This window comes from Rutidosis leptorrhynchoides, chromosome 6, assembly GCF_046630445.1.
Source record: "Rutidosis leptorrhynchoides isolate AG116_Rl617_1_P2 chromosome 6, CSIRO_AGI_Rlap_v1, whole genome shotgun sequence".
Classification (NCBI taxonomy): domain Eukaryota; kingdom Viridiplantae; phylum Streptophyta; class Magnoliopsida; order Asterales; family Asteraceae; genus Rutidosis; species Rutidosis leptorrhynchoides.
The window spans coordinates 427086632-427103392 of NC_092338.1; the positions used below are offsets into that span (position 1 = coordinate 427086632).

A 16761-nucleotide genomic window follows, 5' to 3' on the forward strand; every position below is an offset into this window, starting at 1 on the left:
ACCTTCAACCAATTATGTTTTTTACTCGCCCAATTTTCAATCGCATACAACGGAACTTTTGCCAAAGAAATATCCGATCCAATCCATATTACGTACTGTGTAGCATTTAAAAATTTAAAAATTTAAATACGAGTAATAAATTAGGTGTACAAAATAAATGCTAGTATTTCATTCAAGTCAAAGTTACTCCTCGAAAAGAAAACCAACCGTACCACATCCTCCTCCGTGTCTTTAACTTTTTATATCCATCTGATCTTTTTTTTTTTTTTTTGGTATGTGTTACTTTGAATACTACGTAGTATAAACTTAAACTCTCTAAAAATAATAAATATGTAACAGATAATGATTACTTCTCAAAATGTCAAAATTTCCTTTCCTCCTCTTGAAGATACGACACCCAATTTCCTATTCTAAATTTTTTTCCCTATTCTAAAAATAAACATGTAATTACGTGAAACAATTAGCTTTACTGTAATTTTCTTGTTAAAAAAAAAAAAAAAAAAAACTTCCTACAAAATTTAATGGTTGATACAGTAAAATCCTAGTCAAAACCACCAAACACCCGCTAAAAATTTACCCAAAACATAATATTTTATCAAGGTTTTTTAACGGAATAAGTAAAAAAAATTTAAATTTAAATTAAATAATAAAAAACATATACTCCGTACGTTTTTAGGAGTATACAAGATTTTGTCCATACCAGAAGACTGTTAGACATGACGTCATCATCCTCTTTTTCTGCATAAAATCTCATCTTCTTTCTACACTTCACTCGCATCAAAAATGGCTTCTTTACTTTTCCTCTCTCTCCTCACTTTCTCTCTCTTCACGGCCACCACAACCACCGCTACCACCACCACCTTCGACGTCACCGCCTCCGTGAAAAAAACCCTCAACTTTCTCAACAACCCCACCACTCTCCAACAACAAACACAACAAATCATCACCCCACAAACAAACACCACAACTTTATCCTTCACTCTCCACCCTAGACTCTCAATCCACCACACCCACAATCATAAAGATTACGAGTCGTTAACTCGGTCTCGACTCGCTCGTGACTCACATCGAGTCGACTCGCTCGTTACCAAACTCAATTTCCATCTTTCCGGAACAAAAAAGTCCGATTTGAAACCCGAAATTTCGGACCCAAACTCGTTACTCAACGCTAACGAAATATCCACCCCGATTACTTCGGGTATTTCGCAAGGAAGCGGGGAGTACTTCGCTCGGGTCGGGTTGGGTACACCCGTTCAATCGTATTATATGGTTATAGATACCGGAAGTGATATCAATTGGCTTCAATGTGAACCGTGTATGGATTGTTACCAACAAACCGACCCGGTTTTCAACCCGACCGCATCCACATCTTATACCCGGTTACCGTGTAACTCACAGCAATGCAATTCTTTAGAAATGACAACGTGTCAAAGCAACACGTGTTTATATCAAGTCTCGTACGGTGACGGATCGTACACCGTAGGCGATTTCGTCACTGAAACGGTGTCGTTCGGGAAAAATTCGGTTCCGAAAGTCGCGTTGGGTTGCGGTCACGATAACGAAGGGTTGTTTGTTGGCGCCGCAGGGTTGTTAGGACTCGGCGGTGGTTCGTTATCGTTACCGAGTCAGATTAAAGCGACGTCGTTTTCGTATTGTCTCGTTGACCGTGACTCGAAATCAGCGTCGACTTTAGAATTTAATTCTGCAGCCCCGGGAAACTCCATAACGGCGCCGTTACTTAGAAACCCTAGGGTGAAGACGTATTTATACGTTGGAATGACGGGGATAACGGTTGGTGGACGGCCGTTATCGATTCCTCCGTCAGTTTTCGCGGTTGATGATAGTGGACGTGGTGGAGCGATTGTCGACTCTGGAACTGCGGTTACACGGTTGCAGAGCCAAGCGTACAACGCGTTACGTGATGCGTTTACGCAACAAGCGAGGAATTTGCGACAAACGGACGGGTTTTCGTTGTTTGATACGTGTTATGATTTTTCGTCGATGTCGAGAGTGGCGGTGCCGACGGTAGGGTTTACGTTTGCCGGAGGAAAAACGTTGGCGTTGAGACCGGAGAATTATTTAATTCCGGTGAATTCAGATGGGAAATTTTGTTTGGCGTTTGCGCCGACGGATTCGGCACTGTCGATTATCGGTAATGTACAGCAGCAAGGGACACGTGTCGGTTATGATTTTAATAAAGGAGTTGTTAGTTTTTCACCGAATAATTGTTGAGGAATTAAATTAAGAAAAATGTACCTTTTTTATTTGTCTAGCACCAAAAATGATAAAATTGGAGTATTGTTGGTTTGTTGTTTTTTTATGTAGATTTTATATAAGTTTCTGTTAATTATAGGTATAAGGTTTATGTTCTTATAATCATTGTAGACAGGCTAACAAATGAACAAATTTACACTGAATTATGTATTATCTTCAAAACTTAAATAAAAAATTGAATGTTTTCAAATGAGTAACTTTACAAAATTTAATGTTGATATATTCATGTATTAGTAATAAACTTGCCATTAATTGATAATTATTAATTATAATGTGTATATATGATAAGCATTATTATAAATTAACTATTCCGGACCGACCCGCGCGTTGCGACGGGGGCTATCGAGCTGCGTATTCATATTTAACGTAGCGTTGTGTATTTACAGAGGGGAACACGACTCATGTGTTAAACGCCGTTTTAGATGTCGTTGTGTTAAAGGTTTTTTTAAAAGTATCCGTTTCGAATATAGTTAGTTTTGTTTTATTCAATAAATTTTTTCGAGTGTAACGGTGCTGTCGGAAAAATTTAACTCGCGGCGAACAGAAAGATACGGGCTGTCGTTGTGTTTAACGTTTTTTAAAAAGTGTCCGTTTCGCGTATAGTTAGTCCCGTTGGGTTCGTAAGATTTTTTCGAGTTGAATGATGGTCTCGGAAAAATTTAAATCGCACCGAGCGAGAAAATAGGTCCCGTTATAAATTCGGGTGGGATTAGTTTCTTTTATTTTAATAAAATTATATATTTACACCTTTTACCCCTGAAAAAGTGTAAATTTGAGGGGCCATTGTGTAAATATTGCCGAAGTTGAGGGATCGTTTGTAATGTGAACGCAAGCTCAAAACGACAATCCGTTTTAACTGAAACGACGGAAATATCCACCACTTTAGTATGTAAGTGTTAATTAATGTTAATGTTAATGTTAATGTTAATGAATGGTAATAATATGCATTACAAAGATGGCATTAGGGTAGGTTTGGGTCTGGTCAAGAAAATCTCGGTTCCAAACCGATTAAGAAATGTCGACACAAATTCGAATCATACTCAGTGGGTCTCCTTTACCTTACTAAGTATAAGGCAAATGGGTTTTTTCACGGTTATCTGGATCCTTATTTACTTTCAGTATTAACTATCACATAAACAAGTTTCTGGTTATTTGTGTCCCCGTGTATAATAATATACATATAATATAAAATAATATAAGGATATCATTTATTATTTAAATTTAAATTTGCCAGGTAAACATATTAGGATCTCTTTTGAGTATACGGTTCGTATAATTGGGTTTTGATCTAAAATCGTCCCCGAAGTCGCATAAAAATTTAAAATCATTCCATAACCGCCCTTAGAATCGCATACTCAGCCTACACCCGACCCATTAATGTCTGATTTCACATCTCCCTGTCGGGTACGAGTATTTTTGCCATCTCAAATAACAAATTGTAACAAATTGTGATAATAAAGATATAATGTCAATTACCACTGGCAGTCACAGTTAATGTTTATTCAGTTTGATAAATATTTCTCACTATTAACTCTATCTTGTGCCCGGTTTATAGAGTTGGTCTCGACGCAAGAGATCATACGTTTCCAAGTCTATGCTTCCGGTTGCTAGATCTTTATGAATGCTCATTTATAATTTGGTTGACGTCCCGTATCGAAATCGCAACTCTATTGTGAATTTTCTATTCAGCATGATCACTTGCAAAATGCTCTCAACGAAAAAGAAAGGTTGTACATAATTATTGATTCAGGCTTGTGATGTCTTCGGCCTTTTTAAAAAACTATCCATTTAATGATACGCATACCCGATTAGGTCGTGTAGCATATCAAACAGCATCACCATATAAGTCATACATGACGCGCGCCAAAGGAATAAGTGCTCAAGTCACAGACTCGGTGCAGATCCCATGCAAGCGCCAAGGTGACGTATACTAAAATGTCCTGTTCTTATTGATTAAAAACGTTCCATATTAATTGATTTCGTTGCGAGGTTTTGACCTCTATATGAGACGTTTTTCAAAGACTGCATTCATTTTTAAAACAAACCATAACCTTTATTTCATAAATAAAGGTTTAAAAAGCTTTACGTAGATTATCAAATAATGATAATCTAAAATATCCTGTTTACACACGACCATTACATAATGGTTTACAATACAAATATGTTACATCGAAATCAGTTTCTTGAATCCAGTTTTTACACAATATCATACAAACATGGACTCCAAATCTTGTTCTTATTTTAGTATGCAACAGCGAAAGCTCTTAGTATTCACCTGAGAATAAACATGCTTTAAACGTCAACAAAAATGTTGGTGAGTTATAGGTTTAACCTATATATATCAAATCGTAACAATAGACCACAAGATTTCATATTCCAATACACATCCCATACATAGAGATAAAAAAAATCATTCATATGGTGAACACCTGGTAACCGACATTAACAAGATGCATAATATAAGAATATCCCCATCATTCCGGGACACCCTTCGGATATGATATAAATTTCGAAGTACTAAAGCATCCGGTACTTTGGATGAGGTTTGTTAGGCCCAATAGATCTATCTTTAGGATTCGCGTCAATTAGGGTGTCTGTTCCCTAATTCTTAGATTACCAGACTTAATAAAAAGGGGCATATTCGATTTCAATAATTCAACCATAGAATGTAGTTTCACGTACTTGTGTCTATTTTGTAAATCATTTATAAAACCTGCATGTATTCTCATCCCAAAAATATTAGATTTTAAAAGTGGGACTATAACTCACTTTCACAGATTTTTACTTCGTCGGGAAGTAAGACTTGGCCACTGGTTGATTCACGAACCTATAACAATATATACATATATATCAAAGTATGTTCAAAATATATTTACAACACTTTTAATATATTTTGATGTTTTAAGTTTATTAAGTCAGCTGTCCTCGTTAGTAACCTACAACTAGTTGTCCACAGTTAGATGTACAGAAATAAATCGATAAATATTATCTTGAATCAATCCACGACCCAGTGTATACGTATCTCAGTATTGATCACAACTCAAACTATATATATTTTGGAATCAACCTCAACCCTGTATAGCTAACTCCAACATTCACATATAGAGTGTCTATGGTTGTTCCGAAATATATATAGATGTGTCGACATGATAGGTCGAAACATTGTATACGTGTCTATGGTATCTCAATATTACATAATATACAACACAAGTTGATTAAGTTATGGTTGGAATAGATTTTTTACCAATTTTCACGTAGCTAAAATGAGAAAAATTATCCAATCTTGTTTTACCAATAACTTCTTCATTTTAAATCCGTTTTGATTGAATCAAATTGCTATGGTTTCATATTGAACTCTATTTTATGAATCTAAACAGAAAAAGTATAGGTTTATAGTCGGAAAAATAAGTTACAAGTTGTTTTTGTAATGGTAGTCATTTCAGTCGAAAGAACGACGTCTAGATGACCATTTTAGAAAACATACTTCCACTTTGAGTTTAACCATAATTTTTGGATATAGTTTCTTGTTCATAACAAAAATAATTTTCCCAGAATAACAACTTTTAAATCAAAGTTTTTAATTAACTAACCCAAAACAGCCCGCGGTGTTACTACGACGGCGTAAATCCGGTTTTACGGTGTTTTTCGTGTTTCCAGGTTTTAAATCATTAAGTTAGCATATCATATAGATATAGAACATGTGTTTAGTTGATTTTAAAAGTCAAGTTAGAAGGATTAACTTTTATTTGTGAACATGTTTAGAATTAACTAAACTATGTTCTAGTGATTACAAGTTTAAAACTTCGAATAAGATAGCTTTATATGTATGAATCGAATGATGTTATGAACATCATTACTACCTCAAGTTCCTTGGATAAACCTACTGGAAATGAAAAAAATAGATCTAGCTTCAAAGGATCCTTGGATGGCTTGAAAGTTCTTGAAGCAGAATCATGACACGAAAACAATTTCAAGTAAGATTTCCACTCGAAATAAGATTGTTATAGTTATAGAAATTGAATTAAAGTTTGAATATGATTATCACCTTGTATTAGAAAGATAACCTAATGTAAGTAACAAAGGTTTCTTGATCTTGGATGATTACTTGGAATGGATTTAGAAAACTTGGAAGTAAACTTGCAATCTTGGAAGTATTCTTGATTTTATGAAACTAGAACTTTTGGAATTTATGAAGAACACTTAGAACTTGAAGATAGAACTTGAGAGAGATCAATTAGATGAAGAAAATTGAAGAATGAAAGTGTTTGTAGGTGTTTTTGGTCGTTGGTGTATGGATTAGATATAAAGGATATGTAATTTTGTTTTCATGTAAATAAGTCATGAATGATTACTCATATTTTTGTAATTTTATGAGATATTTCATGCTAGTTGCCAAATGATGGTTCCCACATGTTTTAGGTGACTCACATGGGCTGCTAAGAGCTGATCATTGGAGTGTATATACCAATAGTACATACATCTAAAAGCTGTGTATTGTACGAGTACGAATACGGGTGCATACGAGTAGAATTGTTGATGAAACTGAACGAGGATGTAATTGTAAGCATTTTTGTTAAGCAGAAGTATTTTGATAAGTGTCTTGAAGTCTTTCAAAAGTGTATGAATACATATTAAAACACTACATGTATATATATTTTAACTGAGTCGTTAAGTCATCGTTAGTCGTTACATGTAAGTGTTGTTTTGAAACCTTTAGGTTAACGATCTTGTTAAATGTTGTTAACCCAATGTTTATAATATCAAATGAGATTTTAAATTATTATATTATCATGATATTATGATGTATGAATATCTCTTAATATGATATATATACATTAAATGTCGTTACAACGATAATCGTTACATATATGTCTCGTTTCAAAATCATTAAGTTAGTAGTCTTGTTTTTACATATGTAGTTCATTGTTAATATACTTAATGATATGTTTAATTATCATAATATCATGTTAACTATATATATAACCATATATGTCATCGTATAGTTTTTACAAGTTTTAACGTTCGTGAATCACCGGTCAACTTGGGTGGTCAATTGTCTATATGAAACCTATTTCAATTAATCAAGTCTTAACAAGTTTGATTGCTTAACATGTTGGAAACACTTAATCATGTAAATAACAATTTCATTTAATATATATATAAACATGGAAAAGTTCGGGTCACTACATATACATGTCAGGCGATGTTGTAGCTGGCATAAGGCACCTGACAGACAAGAGTCAGGTCTAATGACCTGTCCTAATCCATCTGGACGAATACATTACAATTGATTACATCGCGAGGTACTTGACCTCTAAATGTTACATTTTACAAACATTGCATTCGTTTTTAAAAGACAAACTTTCATCACATCGAAAGTTGATAGACATGCATACCATTTCATAATATATCTAAACTATAAATGACTTGATAATATTCTTGATGAACTCAATGACTCGAATGCAACGTCTTTTGAAATATGTCATGAATGACTCCAAGTAATATCTCTAAGATGAGCAAATGCACAGCGGAAGATTTTTTTCATACCTGGGAATAAACATGCTTTCAAGTGTCAACTAAAACGTTGGTGAGTTCATTAGTTTATCATAAATATTCATTTCCATCATTTTAATAGACCACAAGATTTTCATTTCCATTTCTCATAAACATAATCTCATATCAGGCATTTCGCACAGCATAGAGATAAAAATCATTCATATGGTGAACGCTTGATAACCGAACTAACATGATGCATATAGAATATCCCCATCATTCCGGGACTCTCATCGGACATGATAATCGAAGTACTAAACCATTCATAACCCGAATGGGACATGTCAAGGTCCATAGATCTATCTTTAGAATTCGCGTCAATTAGGGGCCATTTCCCTAATTCTTAGGCTACCAAGCTAAAAAGGGGCATATTCGATTCGATAATCCAACCATAGAATGTAGTTTCGATTACTTGTGTCTATTTCGTAAAACATTTATAAAAGCAGCGCATGTGATAATGCTAAAAACGAACATATATTTCATAGCATTATTCCTCAAGAAAGACAAGCTTTTAGTTGCAATTGTTCTATTTACAAGTGATATTCGTTTAAATAATAAAAGGTGAAGACAAAAGACAGATTCGACGAATTGAAGACGCAAACGACCAAAAAGCTCAAAAGTACAAAAGACAATCAAAGAGGTTCCAATTATTGATAAGAAACGTCTCGAAATTACAAGAGTACAAGATTCAAAACGCAAAGTACAAAATATAAAATTGTACGCAAGGACGTTCGAAAATCCGGAACCGGGACCAGAGTCAACTCTCAACGCTCGACGCAACGGACTAAAAATTACAAGTCAACTATGCACATAAATATAATATAATATTTAAATAATTCTTATAATTATTTATATATTATAATAAATAATAAAAACCGTCGGCAAGAAAGACTCCAAACCAGAGTGTGCTGTAATTGCAAACTCCGCGACTCGCAGAGTTTGAAGGCCAAAAAGGCCGCGAGTCGCGGAGCCCCAAGTTTCAAAAATCCCTATAAAAGCAACCGAATTCTGATCGCAAAAACCATCTTTTTCTTTTCCTCATTCATACGTAAAATATATATATAATTTATATTTTAATTTTAATTTTAATCCTAATAATAAGGGTATGTTAGCGAATGTTGTAAGGGTGTAAGTCAAAATTCTGTCCGTGTAACGCTACGCTATTTTTAATCATTGTAAGTTATGTTCAACCTTTTTATATTAATGTCTCGTAGCTAAGTTATTATTATGCTTATTTAAAACGAAGTAATCATGATGTTGGGCTAATTACTAAAATTGGGTAATTGGGCTTTGTACCATAATTGGGGTTTGGACAAAAGAACGACACTTGTGGAAATTAGACTATGAGCTATTAATGGGCTTTATATTTGTTTAACTAAATGATAGTTTGTTAATGTTAATATAAAGATTTACAATTGGGCGTCCCTATAAATTACCATACACACTCAATCGGACACGATGGGCGGGGTATTTATATGTACGAATAATCGTTCATTTAACCGGACACGGGAATGGATTAATAGCCACTAGAATAATTAAAACAGGGGTGAAATTATGTACAAAGGACACTTGGTATAATTGATAACAAAATATTAAAACCTTGGGTTACACTCAGTCGACAACCTGGTGTAATTATTAAACAAAGTATTAAAATCTTGTTACAGTTTAAATCTCCACTTAGTTGGAATATTTAACTTCGGGTATAAGAATAATTTGACGAGGACACTCGCACTTTATATTTATGACTGATGGACTGTTATGGACAAAAACCAGACGGACATATTAAATAATCCAGGATAAAGGACAATTAACCCATGGGCATAAAACTAAAATCAACACGTCAAACATCATGATTACGGAAGTTTAAATAAGCATAATTCTTTTATTTCATATTTAATTTCCTTTATTTTATATTTAATTGCACTTCTAATTATCGCACTTTTATTTATTGTTATTTAATTGCACTTTTAATTATCGTCCTTTTTAATTATCGCAAGTTTATTTTATCGCACTTTTATTATTCGCAATTTCATTATCGTTATTTACTTTACGCTTAAAATTAAGTCTTGTATTTATTTATTATTTTACATTTGGTTTTAACTGCGACTAAAGTTTTAAAATCGACAAACCGGTCATTAAACGGTAAAAACCCCCCTTTATAATAATAATATTACTTATATATATGTTTGTATTTTTATAAAAGTAAACTAATATAGCGTTGAGCTTTGTTTAAAAAAACTTTCTCTGTGGAACGAACCGGACTTACTAAAAACTACACTACTGTACGATTAGGTACACTGCCTATAAGTGTTGTAGCAAGGTTTAAGTATATCCATTCTATAAATAAATAAATTTCTTGTGTAAAATTGTATCGTATTTAATAGTATTTCCTGCAAAAATGTAATAGTATTTTATACCCCTTAGCTTTGACATCAAGTAATTTTGGCGCCGCTGCCGGGGAACTTCTTAAACGCCGGAAGCACAACGCTAATATATAAAAAAAAAGATTTTTGGTTTACTTTTATTAAAATTCGTTTTTGTAAAAAAAACGTTTTAAATATTCGAAAATATAAAAAGAAAAACAAAAATATAAATATTTTTAGGAGTTTGATAAATATTTAAGTTTTATAAAGTTTCTTTGTTTTTATTTTATAAAAACATAAGTTTTATTTAAGTATTTTGTTTTTATTTAAAAACATAAAAAAAAAATATAAATAAAGAAAAACGCGTCGAATTTAAAGTAAGCTGTCATCTGAATTTCTGAACCCCGCGACTCACGGGGTTTGATGCTTTAAATAACGCGACTCGCGGAGGGGACCTGACACACGACAGAAGCCCTAATCCTGCATTTATTACGGAGTATTATTAATTATTATTAATTAAATTGTATTAGGGTTAAATAATTAATTAATTTAGTAGTTAATTTAAGTTTTAATTAATTTGTATTATTTAGTTTAATTAGTTTAATTAAATTATAAAATTAGTAGTTTTAATAAATAAATAATATAAAAATAATATTTTTATAAAAATTGTACTTTTTACAACTTTTTGTATATTTTTATATTTTGTCCATTTTTAATTGTTTTAGCGTAATATTTGTATTTTTAGCTCATATTTAGTTTTAAACTTAGATTTTGCCATAGTTATTTTTACTTCTAGAATTTTAGGCTTTGCCGTAGAATTCCTTAAGTGCTTTTTCTTTAGACTAAGATTTAGGTACTTTAGAATTTTGCGACGCCTTTTTAAGTTTTAGTTTCTTTTTAAGTTATTTCCATTTGGGATATAGTTTTTCCTATAAGCTTTAATATTTTTAGACACCTTTTACTATGTACCAATTATCATTCCAATTAGTAATTTCAATTTGCGATTATAATTTTAAGTTAGTTGTAGTAATAAGGTTAGGTTAGTCAAGTATTTTTAAGTTTTATAAGTTTCTTTTATTTTTCCGTCACCTTTTATTTTTCAACCATTTTTCTTTTTCAATCTTTTTCCGACGAACTCTTTTTCTTTCTTATTTCTCGCTATTCTAGTTTTAGGACATAGATTTTTATTCTACTTCTTATCTAAATTTTCTTAAAATTACGAAAATTTATTTTAAGTGGTTAAATTGATAGACATCAAAATTTTCTGGTTCGTAGTAATAGTTGGATTTGTACGTGGACCGGGTTATTGGAGCCAAACAGTCCTCAATTATATTGAGACCAAACAAATCCTGCCCCTCTGCTGCATCTTTTGGCTATTCGAAACGTGGGCAAAATCAGAAAAGTCTATTAATTGGATAACTTATTAAAATTTTTCTTTCCTTTTAAAAACTAATAGGATATTCAGTGAATGCATCGAGCAAGACGTTCACCACCTTTTGTACGTTCACCACCTGTAACTAGATCAAGACATTTAGCAAATATTACTGCCGTTGATTTTTCTTTAGAATCGTCATCCAGTCGACCAAGTACTTCAGTTCAAATTTCCGATAATCCATTTTTTGAATCCGACCTCACAATTGAGAATCCGGAGAATATTCAGGAACGGTTCGTAGATCCTGAACCACTAAACTTTCCTCCGGAGCCACCAATCATTCAAACAGAGATTGTTGAGGAACGAACCATTAAATCAGAATCATCTAGTGATACCGATTCAACAAATTTAATTATGGAGAATCTGGAACCTTTAAGTATGGAAGACCGAATGAGAGCTAAACGCACTGGCCAAGGTCACGCAATTACTCATCCAGACATTAATGCGCCAGATTATGAAATCAAAGGACAAATTCTACACATGGTGACTAATCAATGCCAATTTAGTGGTGCGCCGAAGGAAGATCCAAATGGACATCTACGTACCTTTAATAGGATCTGCACACTATTTAAAATTCGAGAAGTGGAGGATGAACAGATATATCCCATGTTATTTCCCTGGACTTTAAAGGGAGAAGCCAAAGATTGGTTGGAATCGTTACCTGAAGGGGCGATTGATACATGGGATGTTTTAGTTGACAAATTTCTTAAACAATTCTTTCCTGTATCTAAAGCCGTAAGACTTCAAGCAGAAATTGTTACGTTTACACAGAAACCAAATGAAACTCTATATGAGGCATGGACAAGATATGGAAAGTTGTTAAGAGGATGTCCGCAACATGGTTTAGACACCTGTCAAATAGTACAAATATTCTACCAAGGATGCGACATCACTACAAGAAAAGACATAGATATAGCAGCTGGTGGTTCTATTATGAAGAAAACCGAAACTGATGCTTACAAAATTATTGATAATACTGCTTCCCACTCACATGAGTGGCACCAAGAAAAAGACATCGTTAGATCATCTAAAGCAGCTAGAGCCGATTCTAGCCATGACTTAGATTCCATTTCCGCAAAGATAGATGCTGTGGAGAGACGAATGGAAAAGATGACTAAAGATATTCACTCAATACGAATTAGTTGTGAGCAGTGTGGAGGACCACATTTGACAAAAGATTGTCTCAGTATTGAATTAACAATGGAACAAAGAGAGAATATTTCATACATAAACCAAAGGCCTGGAAATAATTATCAGAATAATTATCAACCGCCAAGACCGATTTACAAACAAAACCAAAATTATAACCGAAATATTCCATACAACAACCAACAAGGTCCTAGTAATCAACAAGTATCCAATAATACTTACAATCAGCAACGACCTAATTTTCAAAACAAACCACCACAACAAACCGATGATAAAAAGCCGAATTTAGAAGATATGATGACGAAGCTAGTTGAAACTCAAACGCAGTTTTTCACATCTCAGAAACAAACTAATGAACAAAATGCTCAAGCATTTAGAAATCAACAAGCTTCTATTCAAAATCTAGAACAAGAAGTGAGTAACCTAGCAAGGTTAATAGGTGAAAGAAAACCGGGAAGTCTACCTAGTGATACAAATGCTAACCCCCGGAATGAAACAGCTAAAGCCATTACCACAAGAAGTGGTACAACACTTAAACCACCGGAAATACCTGTAACTTCTGATGAAACTATTCCTACTCCACAAGAACCACAACCTGATCAAGATAAGGAAAAAGAACCGGTAGTTGAAAAGGTTAATGAAGATAACACAGTTAAGGATAAACCTTATGTTAAACCATATCAACCACCACTTCCTTATCCGAGTAAAATGAAGAAAGAGAAACTTGAAGCCGAGCAATCCAAATTCTTGGATATGTTTAAACAGATAAATGTAAATCTTCCTTTCATTGATGTGATTTCAGGAATGCCTAGATATGCTAAATTCTTGAAAGATCAAATCTCAAATAGAAAGAAAATGGAAGAACTCTCGGCTGTTACTATGAATGCTAATTGTTCAGCAGTGCTGTTGAATAAGATACCAGAAAAACTATCTGATCCAGGAAGTTTCATAATTCCATGTTTTCTGGGTAGTCTTAGTTCAATAGAAGCATTGGCAGACTTAGGTGCTAGTATAAATCTAATGCCGTATTCACTATACGCTAAACTAGACCTTGGAGAATTGAAACCAACCAGAATAAGCATACAACTAGCTGATAGATCAATAAAATATCCTAGAGGGATAATGGAGAACATGCTAGTTAAAGTTGGTACTTTAGTATTTCCAGTAGATTTTGTTGTTCTGGACATGGAAGAAGATTCTCAAGTTCCTCTCATATTAGGAAGACCATTCTTAAACACGGCTAAAGCAATGATAGACGTGTTCGGTAAGAAATTGACCCTAAGTATAGAAGATGAGAGTGTTACCTTTTCAGTTGATAGAGCAATGCAACAACCACAATCTGCAGATGATACATGTTATTATTCAAAAGGTTTATTCTGGCGGAGAAACCCTGACTCCGTGTGACTATGTCACCCATACCGCCCACCTCGCAAGGGCTAAGTAAGCCGTGTAAAACACCTCCCCCTAATACCCAACAGGAAGTTGCAAGCCGAGATTCGAACCTGCACCTCTAAGTATTCAATAAGGCCCTCCTGCGGGCCCAGGGATCATAAGCGACGGGTACCACTGAAGCACTGCTTCCAGAATTATAGATGCAAACTATAGATGCACATGCGGAATTATTAGAAGAATTTCCAGAATTACAAGGAACAGGAGAATGTTCTTTAGGAGAAGGTAATGAACCAATTGATGATACATGTTATTATATTCAAACTATAGATGCACATGCGGAATTATTAGAAGAATTTCCAGAATTACAAGGAACAGGAGAATGTTCTTTAGGAGAAGGTAATGAACCAATTGATGAAGCTGAAATATTAGCTACACTAATAGCTAATGGATATGAACCAACAACAGAAGAAATTCAAATGCTAAAAGAAGAAGACAGATATCGATATAAATCATCGATAGAAGAACCTCCGAAATTAGAGTTAAAACCACTTCCAAACCATTTGGAATACGCTTATTTACATGGTGAATCTGAATTACCTGTAATAATATCGTCTTCTCTTACTGAAAATGAGAAATCACAACTCATTTCTATGTTGAAAGCTCATAAACCAGCCATTGCATGGAAGATTCATGATATTAAAGGAATAAGTCCTTCGTATTGCACACATAAAATCCTTATGGAAGAAGGTCATAAAACATATGTGCAACGCCAACGAAGACTAAATCCTAATATGCAAGATGTAGTTAAGAAAGAGATTATTAAACTGCTAGATGCAGGTTTGATATATCCAATTTCTGATAGTCCATGGGTAAGCCCAGTTCAATGCGTGCCTAAGAAGGGTGGCATGACTGTCATTACAAATGAAAAAAATGAGCTTATTCCTACTAGGGCTGTAACAGGATGGCGTGTATGTATTGATTATAGAAAATTAAATGACGCCACCAGAAAAGATCACTTTCCCTTACCTTTCATAGATCAAATGTTGGAAAAATTAGCCGGAAATAGTTACTATTGTTTTCTAGATGGATTTTCCGGATATTTTCAAATTCCAATAGCACCCGAAGATCAAGAGAAAACCACATTCACGTGCCCTTATGGTACTTTTGCTTACAAACGCATGCCATTTGGACTTTGCAACGCCCCTGCAACCTTTCAAAGGTGTATGATGGCGATTTTTCACGACATGATAGAAGAATGCATGGAAGTATTCATGGATGACTTTTCAGTCTTCGGTGATACATTTAAATCATGTTTAGTTAATCTGGAACGAATGCTAATTAGATGCGAAAAATCAAATCTAGTACTTAATTGGGAGAAATGCCATTTCATGGTTAAAGAAGGCATCGTTCTTGGACATAAAATTTCAAAAGAAGGAATTGAAGTGGATAGAGCTAAAGTAGATGTAATTGCTAAACTTCCACATTCCACCAATGTTAGAGGAGTTAGGAGTTTTCTAGGGCATGCCGGTTTTTACCGACGTTTCATAAAAGATTTTTCTAAAATTGCCACTCCTATGAATAAACTCCTAGAAAAGGATGCTCCATTCATCTTTTCAGATGAGTGTATCAAATCTTTTAATATTCTTAAAGAAAAACTCACTAATGCGCTGATCATGATAACACCAAATTGGAATCTACCATTTGAACTAATGTGCGATGCAAGTGATTTTGCAATGGGAGCCGTTTTAGGACAAAGGATTGAAAAACGATTTCAACCTATATATTATGCTAGTAAGACGTTACAAGGAGCACAAACGAACTATACAACTACTGAAAAAGAACTCCTTGCTATTGTCTTTGCTTTTGACAAATTTCGATCATATCTCGCTCTAGCAAAAACGGTGGTCTATACCGACCATTCTGCTCTTAGATACCTATATTCAAAACAAGATGCTAAACCAAGATTAATCCGTTGGATCTTACTCTTACAAGAGTTTGATATTGAAATCCGAGATAAAAGAGGAGCAGAAAATCTCGCCGCTGATCATCTTTCTCGTCTTGAAAATCCTGAGTTAGAAGTTCTAAATGAATCGGCCATACAAGACAACTTTCCTGATGAATATCTATTGAAGATAGATTATAATGAAATCCCATGGTTTGCAGACTATGCAAACTACTTAGTTTGTGGATTCCTTGAAAAAGGATTATCGTACCAAAGACGAAAGAAATTCTTCAGTGATATAAAACACTATTTCTGGGAAGATCCACATCTGTTTAAAAGTTGTCCTGATGGAATAATACGCCGATGTGTATTTGGAGATGAAGCTAGTAAAATTTTAAACCATTGTCACACAGGACCAACAGGAGGGCATTATGGGCCTCAACTAACAGCAAGAAAAGTTTATGAAGCTGGATTCTATTGGCCTACAATTTACAAAGACGCACACCTTCTTTGCAAATCCTGTGATGCATGTCAAAGGGCCGGAAAAATAAATCAACGTGATGAAATGCCACAAAATGTCATCCAAGTATGTGAAGTATTTGACATTTGGGGTATTGACTTTATGGGTCCATTTCCAAAATCTCATAATAATCTAT

General features: G+C 34.0%; 1 protein-coding gene across 1 annotated transcript; it reads left to right on the forward strand.

Annotated features, from left to right (window-relative positions):
- The first annotated feature begins 760 nt into the window (after window positions 1-760).
- Window positions 761-2314, forward strand: LOC139851936 (protein ASPARTIC PROTEASE IN GUARD CELL 1-like). Its single transcript, XM_071841133.1, has one exon. It carries the CDS (start codon window positions 784-786, stop codon window positions 2230-2232), a length of 1449 nt encoding a protein of 482 aa, XP_071697234.1. The 5' UTR covers window positions 761-783; the 3' UTR covers window positions 2233-2314.
- Window positions 2315-16761: the final 14447 nt, after the last annotated feature.

Coding starts and splice junctions, on each gene's coding strand:
- LOC139851936 (XM_071841133.1), top strand. CDS start 784: ATGGCTTCTTTACTTTTCCTCTCTCTCCTCACTTTCTCTCTCTTCACG.